This window comes from Nycticebus coucang, chromosome 12 (assembly GCF_027406575.1).
Source record: "Nycticebus coucang isolate mNycCou1 chromosome 12, mNycCou1.pri, whole genome shotgun sequence".
Lineage (NCBI taxonomy): Eukaryota > Metazoa > Chordata > Mammalia > Primates > Lorisidae > Nycticebus > Nycticebus coucang.
Window position 1 is genome coordinate 60448994 of NC_069791.1, and position 21857 is coordinate 60470850.

At 47.9% G+C, this 21857-nt stretch overlaps 1 protein-coding gene across 7 annotated transcripts in view; it reads left to right on the forward strand.

Moving 5' to 3' along the window:
• CACNA1C (calcium voltage-gated channel subunit alpha1 C) overlaps nt 1-21857 on the forward strand; it is a 650685-nt gene that overhangs the window by 494063 nt on the left and 134765 nt on the right. For 6 of the 7 annotated variants that reach the window (XM_053555465.1, XM_053555462.1, XM_053555460.1 and 3 more), the window contains exons 10-13: nt 2858-2948; nt 9594-9620; nt 17046-17206; nt 19014-19239. In XM_053555465.1, coding sequence (XP_053411440.1) covers nt 2858-2948; nt 9594-9620; nt 17046-17206; nt 19014-19239 — 505 coding nt within the window. Of the gene's footprint in view, nt 1-1545; nt 1621-2857; nt 2949-9593; nt 9621-17045; nt 17207-19013; nt 19240-21857 lie in introns of all 7 variants that reach the window. The other variant, XM_053555459.1, reaches the window with a different exon arrangement.

Here is a 21857-nt window from a genome sequence, read left to right on the forward strand (position 1 = left end):
GAGGTCCATGTTCAGGGCCCCCTTTCACTGACTAGGGCTCTTGTCTCCTCCACCAATCATGTGAATAAATAGAAGCTTGGCGACTGGCAGCCTTGTGTTTATCCCTTCACACTTCCAAATAAATAATTATTATAGGATTGTCGTCACATTTGTGACTGTTATCGTTCTAAAGGATGACATACCTTTCTCTAGAACTTGAACCAAGTCATTCATTTCCACTCCTCTCAGTGCTTTTTATCATATAGAGTTTTTTGTAAGTATTATAACATTTATGTTTATTCCATACTTCATAATTTAAAGATGAGTGTGTTTGAGACATGACCCTTTACATAGGTTAAAAGTCAGCCTGGCCCTTTTCTATCATGAACTACTCCAAAACTCTCACCACCAAGCAACATTTGAAGAAGTTCATTGAACATAAGAGTTCTGGAAGAAGAGGATGAAATAAAGAAACTTCTCGAACCTGGGTTGCTCTCCCCTCAAACTCTATTCCTGCACCATGTCCCTCTGGGAGGGGCAGCCAATTTCCCACCTCCACCCACAGCTGCTCCTTGTGGGGGAGTTGAGATTGTGCTTTGCTGGCCTCTCATTTCCAACAACCTCTGTGGTGGCCTCAAAGAGACGCTGTCCATGCCATCTTTATCACATTAAGGCGGGTAACTGTGAGCAATTAGTTAAAGCATTTGGCATCCAGAACTCAAAATCCATTGCAGAATCCAGACCCCTACTCTTCCCTATGCAGCAATTGGGGTGTTCACCCACTGCCAGGGCACCCTCCTTGTTAGTGGCAGCACAGACCCTGCAAGGGCTCACAGAATTCTTCTCCCTTATTTACAAACCTCCTCAAAAGGCCATCCACCCATGATGGTGTAACTCCTCCCATTTAAACTGATTAAAAGCAGACCCGTCTATACTTTGGATGTAGTCAGGCCTGAGGTGGTCATTGGGTCTTTACTGAATGGAATTGAATGACAGAACTAGATGAAGGGTAGAGGAGGTTAATAGGTTGTTTTTCCACCTGTAAGTGACACCATCCATTTGTCAGTGGTGATGGAACCCTTGACTCTGTGGCAGGTAGAACTTTGCAGTACATAATATAGTCCCATGTAGGGGACCAGATGAGTCACCTGGCCATGGTGGAGGGCTGAATGGGGCATCAATGCTACGGCTTGATTTTAGCAGTCACCCAACTTGAGCCTATAGAAGGGGCTCCTCCCTAAGGAGGCAGCTCCCTTCAGGAAGCCCTCTCCTGACTGTTGATGATTAGATAACTCACTGCAGACCAGAACATGTCCCCCCAGGGTCCATCGTTTGTTCTGTGTTAATTCATGTCATTTGGAGGGTTAGTTATATTTTGTTATATTTTCTTACGTGTTTTTGTTTATTGATTTTTAATTTTTTTGTTTGTTTATTTTTGGAAACAAAAATGGATGTTCTATGTGAAAGCTGAGTTCCTTGTTTCTTTCTTTTACCCGTGGCTGACTGCATGTTCTCTGTTGATGTCTTGTTCCTGGTTCTTGACACTGATCATCTTGTCTGTGAAAGGAAGCACTCCGGCGGGCTTGCTTGATCAGAAGAAAGGGAAGTTTGCTTGGTTTAGTCACTCCACAGAAACCCATGGTAATGTTCCCCTGTGCTCTGTGTGTGTTGGTACCTACCAGACTAGATGGGAGGGTGTTTCTCTTGCTTGTGATGCGGTAGATGTGTGTGTGTGCGTATATATGTGTGTGTGTGTGTGTGTGTGTGTGTGAATACATGTGTATTTTGTGTCTGCTGAGGGCTAGCGACTTTCTCATCAGATAAGGAATTCTGTTCTGGTAGGAGAGCTAAACCAGGATGGAGGATGTGATGACCACTCTAAAGAACAAGGGTTGAAGAAACATAAAAAATAAAGAACAAGCATTGGCAAAACTTGTATCTACATGTATTCAGGGTGGGTGAAGGAGAATTCTTGGAGTCAAACTTTTGTTTAGAAGAAAAAAATAGTAATAAAAAGTAATGGCTTCTTCTAAGCCCCAAATCTGGGTTCTAAGCTAGGAAAGTCCCACTGTTCTGGAAATTCCGCCCATGCTGTCTTGGGAAGAAGCTGGGTGTTGACTGGACAAGGCACTAGTGGAATCAGATGGCCCGTAGCCCAGATCAGCCTGTTGAAATGGGAGCATCAGGGTGGCTGGAAGGGGAGAGAATGTCCCTGTAGGCTGTCTTCAGGCCACATTCAAAGTTAATTTTGTGATTCCACAATAAATGCTGCTTCTCTCCTAGTTCAAGTCTTAGTATGTGGTTACTGCTATGGCCACTCACTCTGAGCTCTCTGTCTCAGGCCAGATCATAGATGTACTTGACTCAGGACCCAGCATCTGTAGGAAATGGGGAACCCTCCGCATCCACGTGGTCATCCACGTAGGCAACAACATGCTGGGCCCTACCCTCAGGGATGGAAAGAAGAAAAGGAAATACCATAGTTTCGTGAAAGCTCCTCTTTCAATGAGGAGTAGCAGAAGCAAATGGGAATGCTTCCATGGCTTTTCTGAGGCCATAGAGTGGAAGGTAGAGAAAGGATTCAGTGGTCAGTGTTTTACCACTAAGCTAAAATACCCTGATCACCAGATGTCCTTCCATGTTCTTACTAGTTACAGTGTCCTTGGCAGCAAAACCTGCCCAGACAAGCATCAGGCATGTCAGTCCAGATATCCTGGAGCCTGGCTGGGCCGATGCAGGGCCTCGACCCTGCCGGTCAGCTGCTGACCCTCTCAGGCTCTTCTCTTGCTCCATCTCAGCATTGGGTGTGTTGCAAACTAATGCTCCTCTCTTCCCCTGTGCCCCCCTCACCCGCTCTGCATCCCTTTGACTCTTGCAGTGAGCATGCCCACCAGTGAGACCGAGTCCGTCAACACCGAAAATGTGGCTGGAGGTGACATCGAGGGCGAAAACTGCGGGGCCAGGCTGGCGTGAGTAGGCACCGTGAGCCCAGGGGCTGTAGCTTTCCCTGGGGCGTGGGCAGGGAGACTGTGCCTGGCAGTCAGAAAGGGTGGCCATCACCAGGAGGGACAGAAATTAGAGCTGCAGCATCAGGTGGGAACTTGTGGGGAGCAGAGGGCCCTGAGAGTGGGTCTTACAAACATAGACTCATCTACAGCTCTTCTGTAAGGGACTAACTCTTGGATCTTGAGCCCTTTTCATCACATCAGAGAAATACAGAGTATGTGAGGGGAAGGTGGCCCCAAAGTCTATCCTTCCCAGCCCATTCACCCCTCCTCATAAGAGGCGGCAGGTGAGGGCCCCTGGGTCCTGCTCCCCACCCTTCCATTCTGATTAATGTGACCCAGAAGAAAAGCAGGTAAGAAAATTCACTGGGAGATAATAGCACGTGCGTCCTCACCTGCAGCAGAAGAGAAGTGGAGGCACCCAAAATGATACCTGAGTCACCTGTGCTTAGACTACAAACTGCTTCTTTTCCAGTGACCGGTGGCTCAGGAAGCAGTTTGGGGGTTAAACTCTGTGCTGTCAGGTGGTCTCACTGACCTGAGCCTGAGGCCTCCCAGAATGTTCAGGGTCCCCTTTGAGGAATGAAAACTGCGTTTGCAGTTGCCGGGGGGTATAACTACTGCACACTCAGCCCGGTCACAGAACGCAACCGCAGAGGCCCTGAGTAGGACCAGTCTAAATCGCTCCATCCAAGGAGCAGCGTCTCAGTCCCCTCCTCCTCTAGGAAATGACTCAGTAGACGGGGCAGGCCCCAGCCCTTACACAAAGGCGAGCAGTAAGTGAGTCTGTGGCTAATGCTGGCCTTGAGAAGGGCATTAAGCCAGCAGTGGGGATGGGAAACGAGGCTGAGGACAGCCCGGTTCTTGCAGCCTGTTTCCAGGGTGCTTAGGGCTTCAGTATCACTCACTCTGACAGCGGCACCAGGGAGTCTGCACTGCAGATTTCTCAGCCTTGTCGGGAAGCAATTATTGTCAAAATGTTGTTAAAATACGATGCTAATTACATTTTACAGCAGCAGCCCAAACCTTTTCCCTCTTCTTTTGGAATCACACGAAACAAGCACTTGAGTTGCTGAAAGTTGGCCCCAGATAGCAACCCTGGGGAAAGACACGTAGGGAGCCTTCAAAATCCTAAGCTCTAGGCCATTCTGTTGCCTTGACTCCAGGAGGAGGGCTAGAGGGAAGAAGATCAAAGTCCCTGCAACTCTGGCTTTTGGGCATGGCCCAAGTTGCAGACCAGGAGGGACTGGGGAGCTGGCACAAGGAAGCCACTTGAGACTGCTTTTCAGGAGAGCATGAAGCTCTGTTGGAAAGAGAACATCATCGTCCCCCACGGAGGGAAGCTGGCAGTCTCTAGCCTGTCTGTCATTTCCTCAGAGGATGCACTCCACAAGCTTTGCAAGCTCTGTAGAAACGGCCCCCTTGTCTCCAGGCGTATCCACATTTACACATGTACTTTGTGTGTGTGAAATGCCCAGTGACAGTGCCAGGATTATAATATGTACTTCATGAATCGTGGTCTTTCCCTCATCTCCCCACTTCCCACCCCACCTCAGACAACAGGGGGATAAGACTCTGCTGACGTTCCTTGTGGGAGAAGCGACCTGAGGACCAAGCCTGGTGCAGTGAGCCCAGCACTTCAAAGCTAAGGGCTTAAAGTCTTACAGGATAAGATGGGGCCAAGGTGAAGATTTGCTGTGTAGTGAGAAAACCTGGATGAAAGTGGTCCCCACCGGGTCAGGGCAGAGGGAAAAGAACTGCCATGTGCTAGTTAGTTGGGGCAGGAGCAGGTGTGCCGGCAGGTGATGAAGAGGATAGAGCTACCAGAGTTTGAAAGGACAGAAAGATACTGAGGCAGGAATAAAATCTGAAGCAGGGGCCCTGGAGGGATCTGCAGGTGTCACGGATGCAGCAGGATGTGGAACGCACGGCTCCAATCTGGCCAGGGGTGGAGACACACATGCAAGGCTATCGGGGTAAAAATCATGAATAAGGTGACAAGACAAGGCTTGTTCACGGAGGAATGTAAGGCAGGAGGCCAAGGGCTGAACCTGACCCACAGAAGCATGAGAGGAAGCAAACGAAACAGAGGAAGGTGCATTAGGAGAACAGCAGTGCCTGCCAGGAGGCCCCAGGAGGAGGGATTTCAGGACAGAGCTGTTAATCTGGACATGTGCTCAACGGTATGGCCAGCTGGGTGCTTGCTGAGGGCAACACACAGCAGGAGAGAAACAGGCACCACTGTGCTGGAGCTTACAATCTCAGGGGGGAGAGACACCAAACAGAGAGGAGACTGTGAACTGGGGTGAGGAAGGGTAAATGCAATGTTGGGTTAATAGCAGAGGAACCTGATTTAGACTGACAGGTTAGGAAAGGCTTCTTTGAAGAGGTGAACTAAAGGCTGAACACAAGTTGTCAAGGTGAAGAATAAGGAAGAATGTTCCCATCAGGGACACCAGTGTGTTTCCAGGCCCTGGTCATGACCAGAGCAGGTGTGAGCAGAGAAAGCAGGGGTGAGGAAGTAAAACTGTGGAGGGAAGGCTGAAAAAGAAGGCGGCCTGGGCACAGGAAGGTGACAGTCACCACAGCAAGCCTCAGGGCAAAGGAGAAGCCAGTGACAAGCTGGAGAGGACACCAGGGCTAATGGGGAGAAGTGGCTTCAGAAGAGGGGAAGACTGACTGCCATCAATGACAGTTTGACCTTACACAAGAAGAAGGGGTTCCTCTGACTCTGGGACTAACTGGGAAATGAAAAAAGAGACCTGGCTTCAGCGTCCTAGAGTCTAGTCCCCACCAGCCTCCGGCTAGCCTGTGACCTCTGCTCGGAGTCTCAGCCCCTTCCTCTGGGAAACAGGGGGCTAGGACTGACCGTGGGCTTCCAGGTGCCCTCAGCAGAGGCCGGGGGCCTGGATACCACCTGCAGGGGCTGCCACAGAAGGGACCACGTCTGTCCCTTTGACACTGGACTCCCACGTAAGACCCTGTGAAGAGAGGTCTGTAACCACAGGCCAAGATGGCATCCCCGGGTTCCTTCCAGCTCCCAGAGCTTGTTAAAGATCCATAAAGAACACAGAGTCAGAAAAGGGTCCAATGAGGACCTCGGAAATGCCAAGTGTTAGGTGGCACAGGAACTTAAAAGATAGTACCAAAGGTCCAGACTAGGGACTCGCCGAGAGGTCCCTGAAAGCAGCACTGAAGCTGAGTGGGGACTGGTGTCATGTACATGGAGTCCGCCTGGCAGAACGGCTCCACAGTGTTTTTGGCAGACTCTGTAGCCTGAGAGCACTAAACACAGGGGTGAACCAGGTGGGGTTTAGCCACACAGGCTCAGGAAAAGGCCCAGCGGAGTAGAGTCACCATGGTATGAGGGCAACACTGATGTGACCGTGGGGCCACACTGAGTACTAGCAGTCAAGCCTGGTATTAAAAGGCATGCGTGGTGGGAGGACCCAGTGGGGACAAAGGTTGGGTTCCATGAAAAGAGAGGGAGGGATGATAGAAAGAGAGGCTCCGGGCAGACATGTGGAGCACCCAGGCTCAGCTCCTGGTAGCTGAAGCAACACTGTGCCGTGACAAGGTCCAGCTGTGGTGGTGCTGAAGTTGCAGAGTTAGGGATGCTGAGTCAGATGTGTTGTCAGCGTGATGATGACTGCAATGCCGTCTGACTTATGTTAAAGGACAATTCAGGGAAATACTCTTTTACACAGCAGGTAGTAAACATATGTTGCTCGTTGCTTTAAGAAGGGGGAGAGGCTGAAAATACGAATAGCTCCCAAGAAGTTCAAGTATGTGTCAAATAATGACAAATGCAAGTTGAGCAAGCAGCCAGAAAAGAAGAGTTTTGGGTTTGGACCATCCTGGGTTCCCTGGAGGTTTGTCTCGGAGGTCCAGACAGAGAAAGTGTCTTGGGTGGGATGGACTTCGGCCCACCTCAGTGGAGTGGCTCTGATGGCCTCATGCATCAGTGACTTTCTTTCTTTCCCTGCTTCCTCTTCAAGAATTCACCTCACTAGAATAACATCGATGCAGAAAGCCAAGGCATCTTCTGAGCGTCTTACCTGCCCTGCAAGGTATAGAGACGCCAGAGTGCTCTCCTGTTCACAGGACTTTTTTGGACTCTGAGGAGATTTTAACAATCAATAGGACGGGTGCCATGATTCCAGGGCACCAGCGCTGGCTAACTCACGTCCTCATGTGATGGGAGCAGTTCTCCCAGCACGTAGCCCCTCTGTTCTCATGAACTGGGTCCTACAGCTAACTCCCGCCTGTGCAAAGGGAGGAAGAAGAATCGAGGTGCTCAGACTTCACAAAAGGTTCTAACCTCAGCTCTTCCAGGGTCTAGAGTTTTCATTAATCTCCAGACAAATGCCACTTGAGCAACACCCTGCCTTTTTTTTTTTTGACACAGAGTCTCACTATGTCACCCTGTGTAGAGTGCTATGGCATCACAGCTCACAGCAACCTCTAACTCTTGGGCTTAAGCGATTCTCTTGCCTCAGCCTCCCAAGTAGCTGGGACTACAGGCGGCTGCCACAACGCCTGGCTATTTTTTTGTTGCAATTGTCATTGTTGTTTAGCCTGCCTGGGCTGGGTCCAAACCCTCCAGTCTCAGTGCATGTGGCCATTGCCATAACCACTGTGCTACAGGTGCCAAGCCACCTGCCCTTCTTAAGTCAAGGTTTTTAAGTAACATGGTACTTAGTGATTCTGCTGATTACTTGTTAGATGTGCCAGTCTTAAAAAGGGATGAATGTTTTGGACCCTGAGAACTTAAAATTATGCTCAAAATCCCCTGAGAATAGCAACAACAACAACAAAAACAAAATTGGTTTTCAAATGTCATGTCCGAACTTATACATCAGGACTTGTGCCCAAGTGGATGAGAAAGTTCTGCTCCAGTCCCTGCTCGGAGCATGCCAGGCTGCTCCAGGAGGACCCCTGCCTGAACTAGGACCTCATTTCAAATAGTCTCCCTGGCCCCAGTCCTGCCCTGTGGCCACAGCCCAGAGTCATTCCTTGGGAGAGGTGTGCACTCACAGTCTATCCATATGAGAGCTTTACTTATGACCCCTGCAGGCTGAGAGTGGGAGAGGGCCACTTCCACCCCAGCCAAGACCACTGAGGCACTTCTGGAAGAAGGCCTGGGCCAGGCTTTAGAAACAGAGTGACGAGACTGGAGGTCAGGGTCACCCAGGTGTGTTTTGCTTGCCAACAGGGACAGGGACCTGCCTGACTATAGGCCTGGGAAAGGGTGCACCCGGGCTCCCCATCACCCCATTAGCAGCTGGAAGACATTTGTTTCCCCCATTAAACTGTGGCTCTAAATAACAGCACTGCCCTTAGCTCCTGGTCCCGCCCACATGCGTTTTTAGCGCGTGATTAAGCCCTCAGCCCGCATAGGCAGCCTTTGGGGGTGGGAAGAGGTTATTAGCTAACGGTTCCAAGCAGTAAAGGCACTTGGCTCTGATTCTCAGTGCCCCAGAGATATAATTATCTCATGCACGATGGCTTTGCCACCTGTCACATCTTCTGGTTTAATTTTTTTTAATAAAAAAATAATGAGAGGGGTTGATGTTTTCTTGCCTCTGCAACACAGCTCGCTTTGTGCTGGGCTGGGATAGCTCAGGCTTGCGGCAGTCGCCTCCCAGACTCTCCTCCGGGCTTTCTCCCTGCTACTCATCTCTGCTGCCATCTCATCCCCATCTTCATCTCTGACTTGAATTCTGCCTTTCCGCTTGTCCATCTAAGTGTTGTCGCCCACTGCACTCTCAGGGCTCACGCCCTTCTCTTCGTGCGGAGCTGAGCTGACATGTGCCTTCACGTCTTTTGTCTCCCTGCTTATATTCTCTCTCTCTCTCTCTCTCTCTCTCTCTCTCCCTATGCTCCCAGCCTCCCTTGGACTCCTTCCTAATGAACTAGATAGTCCCAGGACCTCCCTGGAGTCCTGCCTTTCACTGGAACTTCTGTCCCCATATAATGACCCTTCCAGGCACCCACCCTCACACCTGTCCTGTGCCTCTGCCCAGATGTCCCCCAGGTCTCCAGAGCTGCATGTGGGTTTCTCCTTGGAAACTATGGCCAATTCTTTAGGCCCAGTTTGCAGCTCCTGGGCCACCCAGAGAGGCCACTCCATTTTCAGCTGGCTCATTTTGCCCGTTTCGCTTCATAATCCAGCCTTGGCAGACAGCTGTGAGGTCCATTCCCAAGTGCTCCTGCCTCTCTGCTGGTGGGGCTCTCCTGCCTTCAGGAGAGGCCTCCCCGTCCCTCACAGTGGCTTCTCTCAGGATGCACCTCTTCCTAACCTGGCCTCACAGGACTTGCAGGGCGCCCCTGGTGGTCTGAGGACGCAGTGCTCCCCCTCTCCAGTGAAGACTGTCTATACTAAAAGATACTAGATGTGTACACATCAGCTGGGCCAGACCTGTCTCCACAGCCAAACACACAAGAAGTGTTCTTTCTCTCCCAAGTTGTTCTAATCCTCACTGCGCACCCTCCAGGGCCCATATAGGGTTACCTGGGGAGCACCAGTTACCTCTGGGGACATTAACAACTTTCACCTGGATGAACGTGTGTGTGTCCCTTTGGTAATGCTTCCTTTTTCTCTTTCAGCCACCGGATCTCCAAATCAAAGTTCAGGTGAGTGAGGTTCATGTTGCTGTCCTTCCCTTCTGCCCACCAGCTCTGTCCTCACCTCTCTTTTCGGGTGGCCCAAGGTAATACCTATCAGCTGGGGTAGGTTGTTGTTCTAAGGGGGTAACTGCTTGCTTTCTGGATGGTGATCAAGAAGTTTTTGAATCAGAGTAGGAAATAATTAGGGGTAAATATTCATTGAATTTTCTGGGAGTTTTAGTCTTTGGGACAGCACCATCCCAAAGAGGTTGTCAGACCAAATGTGACTATCAGGATATGAACTTCAGGATATGAACTTGGAGGATGACAGAGAACACATAGGATTATGACACCTGTCTGTGTCACTGGTCTGTGACAATGTCAGAACCTTCTGAAGAACCCATGGTCTTCAGCCCCCATATCCCCCACCCCACCCTGGCTCACCTCCTGCCCTCCTCTGCAAATACCCTTTGTTCCCTCTACATGGCACCTAATGGTAGTTACCTGAATGTTCCCTGTCCTCAGCCACGTTGAGGCCTTTGCATGGAGCCTTTCCTCCACCTAAATTGCATATGCCCCGTCTTCATTCGGAAAACCCAGATGTTTGTTAAGAATCTCAAATGTTACTTCATCTGTGACACCTTCTGCAGACACCCAGGGAATTTTCTCACCTCGCCCATCACCAGGGTGCTCTGCTGAAATCTCCATCACAGCACTGATAAGAGTTACATTACATCCCAATTATCTGCGCCCAGGCCTTTCCCTGGGGCTCGTCTGCAGGCCTCAGAGGTACTTGCAGAGTCTTGTTCCGTGTCTGTCCAGGGTGGGCTGTCGGTGCATGTGTATTGCAGGGATGAGTGATGAGGGGATGGATACTAGAGGGGGGATGTGAATTCACTCCCACAAATCTTGCACGTGCCAAACAATATTGATCAATCTGATCATGATTCCCTGGCCTCATCTACTGTGTTGCAGGAGCATAAATAACACTACATTTTAGTCCTGCTGGGTAAATGTCGCCCAGTGCTGTATTTTAAACATCCCTTAAGGTAGTGGGGAGTTTCCCAGTTCCTTCCCAGCTCCCCTCTAGGAAGGATCTGGATGCAGGGGGTCAAGGGACTTTAGGATTTCAGGAAACAGGGATTGGTGAGGACTGGTTCTGGAACCCGCGTGAATCCTCTGGACCCTTGCCTCCCTCTGTTCATGGGGTGTCTGCAGGACCATCGTATTGGGGTATCCACCACTAGAGTCCCTGCCCCCCATTTGCCTCTGCCCTTGAAATCTCTACCTCTCTTCTCTGACCTCCATGCTCTGTTGGCCCCCTGACCCTAAGGGCCTCCACACCTCATTTGAATGCAGGGACACTTCCAGTTCCCTCACTCCTCTGAACAAACCCAGGGAGCCAGGGACACTATGACAGACTAATCTACAGACCTGTGGGATGTAGCATGGATGGATGGCAGCGCAGATGGAGTTTGGCCAAAGGTTAATGTCCTCCAGGGCCCGCGGAGGCTCCACCACTGGCACCGGTGTCTAGGGCGGCCCCATGTCTGTCAGAGTATTTCTAAAGCAGTCCCCTCCAGCCTCCTGAGGCTTGGTGCCAAGGTCTAGGAATTAAATGAGGATGCTGGGGTCTGACTCTGTGCTCCACTTCTCTCTCTTGTTTTCACTGGGACTGGGAAATGCAGGCTTTTCTCCTTTTCCTTTTCATCTCAAACTAAGACCTCTGTTACAAAAACATCTAGGGTCAGGCCCACCAGACTTAGGTCTTACTACATAGAACTAGAAATATAAAAAAATCCTCTCTCTCAGAAATGATCACCTCTTGTTGCTTTGTCTTCTGGAGAAACAGCAGCACATAATAAGGCCCTAATAAATACTTGCTGAGTGAATGAATAAATGGTCTTACTCCAGTAAAACCATAGGCTTGATGCAGATTCAAACAAAATAGCTCACTTAACAGCCCAAGCTGAGGAAGCCTGTTGTACTTCTAACAGTTCCAAAGCCCCACACAGGGAGAGTAAAGGGATATAAAAATACATTTGAAAATATTTTCAAGAAGTCATTCTCATTCCATGCAAATGAAAGAATCATGAATGAATGAATAGACATGATCTGGAGATGGAAAAGAAATGTACACATTTGTGTTGACTGTCTTGAGTTGGAGATTGGCCAGAACACTCTGGACAGTGTTGTTGTTTTTTTTAATTCATTGATTTATGGCATAACTTGTGCTTTGAAAAGCAGGGAAAGAGCAGTGGTGCCCGTCCGCCTCCAGCATCTCAGCTTGGAGGTTCTGCTCATCCTGCTATGTACTGGCCATTTGGCCCTCGGCCCTTACCTCTTCAGCCACCACTCAAGACACAACAGAAATAGCAGACCTTGTGCTACTTCCAAATGGCTCATTATTACTAGTAGGTTGGCACTATCATTTAAACCCATTTTCAGATGAGGATCCTGAGGTTTAGAGAGACTCAGGGTCCTAGGGCTTCTATGTGGCCAAGTCAGAATTTATACCCAGGGGCCTGCTGCCAATGACGGTGCCACGAGGTAATGAGGTTCTGCCCAGGCACAATTGGTCCCTGTTCCTGCAGGGCTGGTGTATCTTGGGCACACAATGGATAACCCTAGAGCAGTGATTTTCGATTAGTGTGCCAAGGCACACTGGTGTGCCATGAGAGGATCTTAGGTGTGCCACAATAATTTTAAAGATCATTAATTAAATTATTTTAGAAAGAAGATCAAAGCACAGTGGGTTTTTACTCTTTTTTTTGGTCGACATAATTTAAGTGTGCCACAGAAGTTTAACTATAGGTTCAAGAGTGCCATGAGATTAAAAAGGTTGAAAAACACCGGTCTAGACCCACGCTACTGAATAGGAATATAATGCAAGCCACACATGCACTTGTTAAATGTTTTAGTGGCCATGTTTAAAAAAAAGTAAAAAGAGGAGGAATGAATCTTAGTATCTTTTATTTAAACCACTGTCTCTAAAACGTTATTTCAACATGTAATTAATATAAAAAATCATGAACGAGACATTTCACATTCATGTCTTTGTACTAAGTCTTTGAAATCCGATGTGTATTTTATACTTAAAGCACATCTCAGTTTAGATTGACCACACTTCATGTGGACAATAGCCATGTGTTGCTAGAGGCTGCCACCTGGGTGAGCATCACCCTAGAGATTCTGAGCAGACAGCAGCCATCTATTCTGGACTCTACTGCCCACTGATGATGTCTGACAACCAAGGCTGGCAGTAGATTGAAAATGCCACCAAAAATTATCAAAGTATTCATAATCATTTTCTGAGATGAAACAGTTTAATGACAACAGAATTTGAGCTTGAAAGTGACCTGTTTCATGTGCAAGACTGAATGATACGAAGTCACGGTTTATTGAAAAGAAATATTAGAATGGGCTTTTATGGAAAATTTACCAGATTAATGGGCTCTTTATGATAATACTAGGTAATCCAGGTCTCCGGTTGGAGGAATTAGTTAAAATGAGGAATTTAGAAGATTTTGAGCTCACTGTTCAAAACAGTATGTAAACAGTTGTGGAACAAAAGATTCAGAAAGGCTTTTGCAACCTGCGGGGATTAATCAGATAATCTGTTAGAGTTTTGAATCTCAACTTTATGGAGTTCTGAAATGAACTTCACAGGGTTCTAAAATTGGGCTTGCCTAGTCCTCAGTGAAAAGTGTTTCCAGTATTCTCTGCCTTTGCCATACCATCAGTGATAAGGCATGAATCCAAATTTGCCCCAATCTCTAATAGCCTGTTTTAAGTTATTTATAACAGAATTCAATTTGATGATGTTTGGTGTCATTTGTTCTCGCTTCTGTTAAATAAAAGATGGAAAGTACTCTAGCCACTAGCAAGAGCCTGTGATGTCCATCATTTTGATGTTGTCCAGGATTCCAGATGCCTGTCGGCAGTGGCATGCCAAGCAGACTGTCTCAGGAGCACTGCCCTCTGCTCACTTGCACCCTCAGCCCTAGGTCAGAAGAGTTCCAGGAATGCTAAGCCTTGTCCTCCAGAGGAAGTTAGCAAATCTGCATAGAGTTGTCTCTGCTGCTCAACCAGCTGGTCAGCCCAGGGCTCTTACTGTCTGGGGCGGGGGCGGGGTGGGTGAGGCTGTGCTGAGTACCACGGTCTGTAATAAAGTGAAAGACACAGCCATCTCCCTTGTGGCCCTACTGAGCTCATTGGCGAGGCAGGAACCATAAAAATAAAAGATAACTGAATACAAGGAAATGGTAAGTCATTTCCTCTGGGGACCCTTTCCTGCCTCAGACGTCCTTCTGTGCGCTCCTCTGGCAGCTGTGCACTTAGCACCCTCTACTGTGACTGCACACTTAGTGGTCTGGTTCTCATGTGGGTTTTGTGCAGACAAGGCCTGTGTCTGTTGTACGACTGTTGAACAACCTGTGCTTGATATTTAGTGACTATGTCTTGAATGTGTAACCACAATGAGCAATGCAGACAAAAGAGCTCCAGTCGTCCCAGGCGAGGAAGACTAGCAAAGATTGTCAGTGTGAGCCCTACAGGAGGGCAGGACAGAAGGGATGGAGGACGTTAGCTGGGAGGACGTTCTGTGAGCTGCAGAGGCAAGAGCAAGGCCAGCACTGGGGGAAGGTCAGGCAGAGCCTGGGCTGGGAGAGCAGAGATTTCCCATGGGAGAATGGAGATGCAGAAATTTAGGGAAGTAGATGAGACACATCCAGATCCATCCCTCTCTTTTGTCTGCATATGGAAGTTTCTATTTCTAGAGTAAATGACTTCTGGTTCATGCAAAAGGAGCATGAATAGCAGGCAAATTTCCCCTCCCTGTTTTATCATTTAATTTCTATATCCTCCATGCATATGTAAACACAAATAAATTTACACATTCTAATAAACCATTACATTTATTATACAGTAGGAAGTGTTGCCAGGAAACCAGTTGTCAAGCAAAGCTATATTTTGAAGAGTGGGAGGTGTATAATTATCTTTAAATACTTTCTCTGGATAGTAATTACCACCAACACCCCCCAGCCTAAATCCACGTGACTCCTCTGAGTGGTCGTGCACAGGCACAGTCCACTTTAAAGGGACACTGTCCCGTATGTCCAGCCCGGCCACTCCTGCAGCATCTGTGCAGCGCATCTCCAGACCTGTGCAATGGGCCTGACCACACAGCACCAGGGAGGGGGCCTAACCAAGAGTTTGGTGTTAAACTCACTCCAAGTCAGCTCGTGCACATCACAAGAGAAGGCAGCTTTGATGGCTGTGGCCTCTGAGTAACAATTATCAGTGATATCTGAAATTTGAGATTATATCTACTCAAAGTGTTCTTTGTAACTACAATGTAAGCTATTTAAGATCAGATACAAGTTTGTCCTGAAAATTCATTGTCTTAGGGGAAAAAAACTATCTTACCAAATTTCTCTGCAATATTAATAATCACAATCACAGGAAAGAAGCAGAGTCATGCTCTGGCAAGATAAGATTGCTCAGCACCAAGATTGGTCAACTCCAGAGGTGGCCTCTCCCTGAGGACTACCAGGACTCATTGTCCCTCTGTCCCTCTTTCCACCTCCCGGTCCTCTCTGGTATCCTGGATGGTGTGTCTAGAGCAATGTTTTTCAACCTTTTTTATCTCACAGCACACTTGAACCTCTATGCTTAAATTATGTTGATCAAAAAAAAGAGTAAATAAAGGAATATACTTACTGTGCCTTGAACTTCTTTCAAAAATAATTTGATTAACAATCTTTACAAATGTTTGCGGCACACCATTTGAAAAATCACTGGTCTAGAGGATGCAAGGATGCTAGTGTGCATTTGGAAACCTGGTGGTCTTTCTCCTCTGGGTGGTGAATTTCCCCCAGGCAGTGGGCAAGTGTCTCCTGCAAGGTTTGCTGCTCACTGGAGAGGGTCTTTGAGTTCCCAGGGATGGAATGCAGACATGTGCAGCCCACCCTTCCCGGGGCACCTCTCCTCCTCCCCTGGCCCTGTGCAGGAGGGTGCCATCCTTCCAGACCCCCACCTAGATGTTCCGGCAGTCCCCGCTGTGCCCTTGTCTCTCACCCTCCACATCCAGTCATCTCAGAGTCCCACTGATTCTACCTCCAAAATTGCTGCCAAAGCAGGATCCTCTTTTCTGTTGATAAAGCTACTGCTTTCACCACCTCCACCCCATACAACTGAAAGACGGTAACTCGCACTATCCCTGGTCTACCAGGTGACAGAGGGACGTCTGATTCCTGAAGTCAAGTGTCCTCCCCACCTGCACTCTCCGCAGGACCCCCTTCTGTCTCCTCCAGCTCCTCTGAAGCCTCCCCTTCCCTCTCTCCTCTGCACAGTGTAGGCATTTATTAAATACATTGTCTCCTGAGTTGCCAAATATAGCCATGTATTTTTCTCTGTATCAAGAGGGTGAAATGAGGGAGAAGCTGTAAGCGCCTTCACCAGAGAATCATAAAATGTGAGTGTTTCTTTGGGATCTCTACCTAATGGTTCTCAGCCATAGTTACACATGAGAGCCACCAGGGAGCTTTTTAAAATGCCAGTGGTATTTAGGGGGATATTTGAAAAATACCCACCCCCTGGAGAATCAGATTTAATTGGTTTGGTGTTGGAGCCTGGGAACTAGTGGGATTTTTCAGAGGGATTTTAGAGCTTCCCTGGGCAAGCCCAGGCCTTGCCAGGTCTGACAGACAGTCACTGACAACAGTCCTAACCAGGAGACTGTGGGAACATCCATGGACCAATGGGTGAGCATCAGGGCAGTGCCTGCTTTCCTGAGCAGAGGATCTATGCATTCATCAGACTCTCAAAAAATTCTATAACCTCATAAAAGCCAAGAACCTCTGCTCCAGAAGGCCCCCTACACTGCGTTGGCAAGACAGCTTAGAGCAGGCCCAGAGGCTGGGCTGGACAAAGGGCACTCCTGGCTCTGCCACTCTGTGATGCTGGTCAAGGTCAGGGTAATACTTGCTTCACAGATTTAGAAGAATGGGCAGGAGGCATGAGACATACCTAATAGGGGACCAGGCATCACCACTGGTATAACTAGTGATGCTATTAATACTTACAGTATTGTTTCAAATAATGCCATCATTAGAAAACACAAATGTTTCTATTTATCAAGCACCTTCAACTTCAATGCAGCCAGATTCATTATAAAGTAATTTGATCAATCCCCACAACAATCTCATAAGGTTGACCCTAGTCCCATTTCACAGATGAGAAAATCGAAGCTTGGAAAAATTTGGGGACATCCCCAGGGCCATATAACTAAGTGGCATGGGCCGGTTTACCAAATGGAAAGCTGGGCCACTTGACACCTAGTTGGGCTGCTCTAGTAAGGCCGGGTTAGTCGGAGTGAAAAGAACCAGCGTGGTCCATCTCAGGTTGGAGGAGTACTCAGCCAACCTGCTCTTCTCTCCTTTCCCTTTCCAGCCGATACTGGCGCCGATGGAATCGGTTCTGCAGAAGAAAGTGCCGTGCTGCAGTCAAGTCCAACATCTTCTACTGGCTGGTGATTTTCCTGGTCTTCCTCAACACTCTCACTATCGCCTCTGAGCATTACAACCAGCCCCACTGGCTCACGGAAGTCCAAGGTGAGCAGCAGCCTGGCTCTGTACCACTTTCCTCACACTTACTCAGCCTGGAGTCCTGGGAGGGAATATCCACAGGCAGAAGGTCAATGGGAAAGCGCCCGGTGGCCAGGGCTCTTAGCAGGCACCATGCTGGAGACACTGGGGGCCTGGCAGATCTCAAGCCTCCCAGTAAAATACATGACCTTGCTAGAAACAAGCACAGCTAACCTGATCAGGCCCACACCATCTGCCTGCCCCACAGTCACTTTTGGGCTGGGTGACAGGGACACAAGCTGAAGCTTGTTTGGCTATTTCAGGCCCTCAGCTGCCAACTTCCCAGAGTGGATTTTAAATACCCCAGACCTTACTGCAGCCTCCAGGGGGGCCTTAACCAGAACGTGTGAGGAAGACATGAGCCAACAGGCAGAGAAGACAAAAATATCAGCCTGGGCACAGGGCTGCTCAGTGGGTTCTTACTGCTTGTCTCCCATCCCTGGGCCCCTGGAAGAGGGCCCCACTAACCAGCCTCAGTGTCACTCCTGGGGAGTCGAGCGGATTCCCACTGCAGGGCCCCAAGAGGCAACTGGTCTAGGGGGGAAGAGTCAGGCTCAGACAGCCCTACTTCAGCTTGTGGGGGCTTGACTTACATACATCACTCAGCTCCCTCAACCTCACCTCTCACTTCTGGAAAACGGGCATAACGATAACAGTGCCAGCCTCACAGGGCTGCTGTGTGGAGAAGAGAATGCGTGCAGAGCCTTTTTTCTTTCTTTCTTTTTTTTAATTAAAAATATTAGATCATAGCTGTGTACATTAATGCGATCATGGGGCACCATACACTGGTTTTATAAATACTTCGACACATTTTCATCACACTGGTTAACATAGCTTTCCTGGCATTTTCTTAGTTATTGTGTTAAGACAATCATATTCTGCATTCACTAAGTTTCACATGTACCCTTGTAAGATGCACCACAGGGGTAATCCCACCAATCACCCTCCCTCCACCCATCCTCCCCCCTCCCTCCCCTCCCTCTTCCCCTTCCCCATATTCTTAGGTTATAACTGGGTTATTGCTTTCCTATGAAAGCCATAAATTAGTTTCATAGTAGGGCTGAGTACATTGGATACCTTTTCTTCCATTCTTGAGATACTTTACTAAGAAAAATATGTTCCAGCTCCATCCATGTAAACATGAAAGAGGTAAAGTCTCCATCTTTCTTTAAGGCTGCATAATATTCCATGGTGTACATATACCCAATTTATTAATCCATTCGTGGATCAATGGGCACTTGGGCTTTTTCCATGACTTAGCAATTGTGAATTGGGCTGCAATAAACATTCTGGTACGAATATCTTTGTTATAATGTGATTTTTGGTCTTCTGGGCACATACCTAGTAGAGGAATTATAGGATTGAATGGCAGATCTATTTTTAGATCTCTAAGTGTTCTTCAAACATCTTTCCAAAAGAAATGTATTAATTTGCATTCCCACCAGCAGTGTAGAAGTGTTCCCTTTTCTCCACATCCACGCCAACATCTCTGGTCTTGGGATTTTGTGATATGGGCTAATCTTACTGGAGTTAGATGGTATCTCAAGGTAGTGCCGAGCCTTTGATGTGTGAAGATGCTCGATAAATGTCTGCCGTGGCTGTGACCAGACAGCCCTTTCCCGTTGGTTTGACCCTAATCGCTCTGCTCTGGCCCAAATGAACAGGATCAGTATAAAGCGTGGGAGGGCTTCTTTTCCAGAAGTGGTAATTGCTGTTTGTTTTTTTGTTTTTTTTACCCCCACTCCCTCCCCACCTGCCTCTCCGGGACGGCCAGACACGGCCAACAAGGCCTTGCTGGCGCTCTTCACGGCAGAGATGCTCCTGAAGATGTACAGCCTGGGCCTGCAGGCCTACTTTGTGTCCCTCTTCAACCGCTTTGACTGCTTCATCGTGTGTGGGGGCATCCTGGAGACCATCCTGGTGGAGACCAAGGTCATGTCTCCCCTGGGCATCTCTGTGCTGCGATGTGTCCGGCTGCTGAGGATTTTCAAGATCACAAGGTACGTGGCTCCTCCCTTCCCTCGGGAGCCGGGCCTCAGGGAGAAACTCTTCCAGAAGGCGAGGGAGGTGAAAGTCCTGGCAGGAGAGGAGCTGCCCCTTCTCTTTCTCTTCAGGAAGGGCCGATCTGCAGCCCCTGTGCAATGGAGTTTATTCATTTAGATGGTATATCGTTTAGAATTTCTTTTGGCTGCTGATACCAGAGTCTCGACTTGGGACGTAAGTAAATTAGGGATTTATTCAGTCACAGAAAAGAAGTCCAGAGGCAGACAGCAGAGATGGCTTCAAGAAAGTGTCAAGGTTCTAGGAGGCCAAGGCAGGCAGAATGCTTGAGCTCAAGAGTTTGAGACCAGCCTGAGCAAGAGCAAGAAGACCCTGTCTCTAAAAATAGTGAGCAGGCGTTGTGGCAGGCACCTGTAATTACTGGGGAGGATGAGGCAGGAGGATCACTTGAACCCAAGAGTTGAGGTTACTGTGAACTATAATGCTACAGCAAAATAAAACTGTCTCAAAGAAAAGAAAGAAAGAGGAACTCACTCTCCACCCTCCTTTCCTTATCAGCCCTGAAACTGATTTCTTCCCAAGGTGACAGGTGGCTTCTGCAGGCAGCACCCTTATATTTGACAGCAAGGGAGGAAGAGAAGAAAGACGCAAAAGGATCTGAGCCAGCCTCTTTACTCCCAAAAGTGTCCCCCGACACACCCTTTAGGATGGCTACTGTCAAAGAATAGAAAACAAGGTCTGAGGCTCACACCTGGAGCCCTACCACTTTGTGGGCTGCAGCAGCAGGATTGCTTGAGGCCAGGGCCAGCCTGAGCAAGAGTGAGACCCTGTCTCTATAAAACAAAGAAAAATTAGCTAGGCATTGTGGTATGTGCCTGTAATCCCAGCTACTGGGGAGGATGAGGCAGGAGGATCATTTGAGCCCAGGAGTTTGAGGTTGCTGTGAGCTGTGCACTTCATCCTGTGCAACAGAGTAAGAACCTGTTATGAGAGAGAGACTGTGTTGGCGAGTTTGTGGAGAAATTGGAACCATTGCGCGCTGCTAGCGAGACTGTAAAATGGTGCGGCTGCCATGGCAAATAGTATGGCAGTTTCTTAAAAAAACAAAAATTGAATTAACATATGATCTAGCAACTCTATTTCTGAGTATATATCCAAAAGAATCGAAATCAGAGTCTCAAAGAAATATTTGTTCATCCCTGTTCCTAATAGCATTATTTACAATAGCCAGAATGGGAAAACAACCCAAGTGCCCATCAACATATGAGCAATGAACAAAATATAGTGTGTGTATATATGTATATGAGATATATATATATATATATAATAGAATTTTATTTGGCCTTAAGAAAGAAATTCTACAACATACTACCACAAGGATGACCCTTGAGGACATTATGCTAAGTAAAACAAGGAGAAAGAAAAATACTGTATTATTCCACTTCTGTGAGGTATTTGGAATCGTCAGAATCACAGAGGCAGACAGTGGAATGGTGGTCTCCAGGGGCTAGGCAGAAGGGGCAATGGGACATTAGTGTTTAATGGGGATCATTTTATAAGATGAAAAGAGTTCTGGAGATGGATGGTGGTGAAGGTGCATAACCTTATGAATGTATTTAACACCACTGAACTGCACGCTTAAAAATGGTTAAGATGGTAATTTTTATGTTATATGTATTTTAACACAATAAAAAGAATTAGAAGCAAAGAAGCTCTCCAGAAATCTGACCCAGGGCTTCTGTCCTCCTTGGCCACCCCTGCTGTCAGGAAGGCTGAGAAATGCAGTCCTTGTGCAGAATAGGTGCTGATGCAAATGCAGTCAAGGTCGTAGACAGGCAAGGGACACGCGCCACCACTGGTGGCTTTCATCCTCCTGCCACAGTTGACCCCTCCACCTGTCTGCCCATCACCCACCCCCAGCTGCCATCTCCCTTGCTCTCCAGGTCAAGCAATCATTCTCAAGAAAAGGATGGCGGCAGCACACTGTGGGATACTAGTTCTCCCCTGTATCATGGTGCATTTGGGATGGTGAGATCAATGAGTATATTGTGAACAGCTGTACTGAGATGTAACCCACATACCATACATTCACCCCTTTAAAGTATTTGATTCAGTGGGGGGTTTTTGCACATTCAAAGGTTTTACAACTATCACCACATTCTAGTTTTAGAACATTTTCATTACCCCAAATAGAAACTCCATACCCACTCCCCATGTCCCCGACCTGGCCTCCCAGCGCAAGACAATTACAAGTTTACTTTATGTCTTGATAGGTTTGCCTATTCTGGACAATTCATAGAAATGAAATTGCCCACTGTGTGGTCTTTCATAACTGGCCTCTTTTACTGAGCATGGTGTTTGCACCAGCCGTCCACGGTGCAGCATGAGTCAGTACTCCATTCCCTTCATGGCTGCATAATATCCCATTCTATAGACATATTATGTTTTGTTTGTTCAGTGATCAATGATGAACATTTGGTTGGTACCATCTCTGATTACTATTAATAATGCTGCTTTGAACATTCATCTCAAATTTTTGTTGTTGTTGTTGTTTTGTAGAGACAGAGTCTCACTTTATGGCCCTTGGTAGAGTGCCGTGGCATCACACAGCTCACAG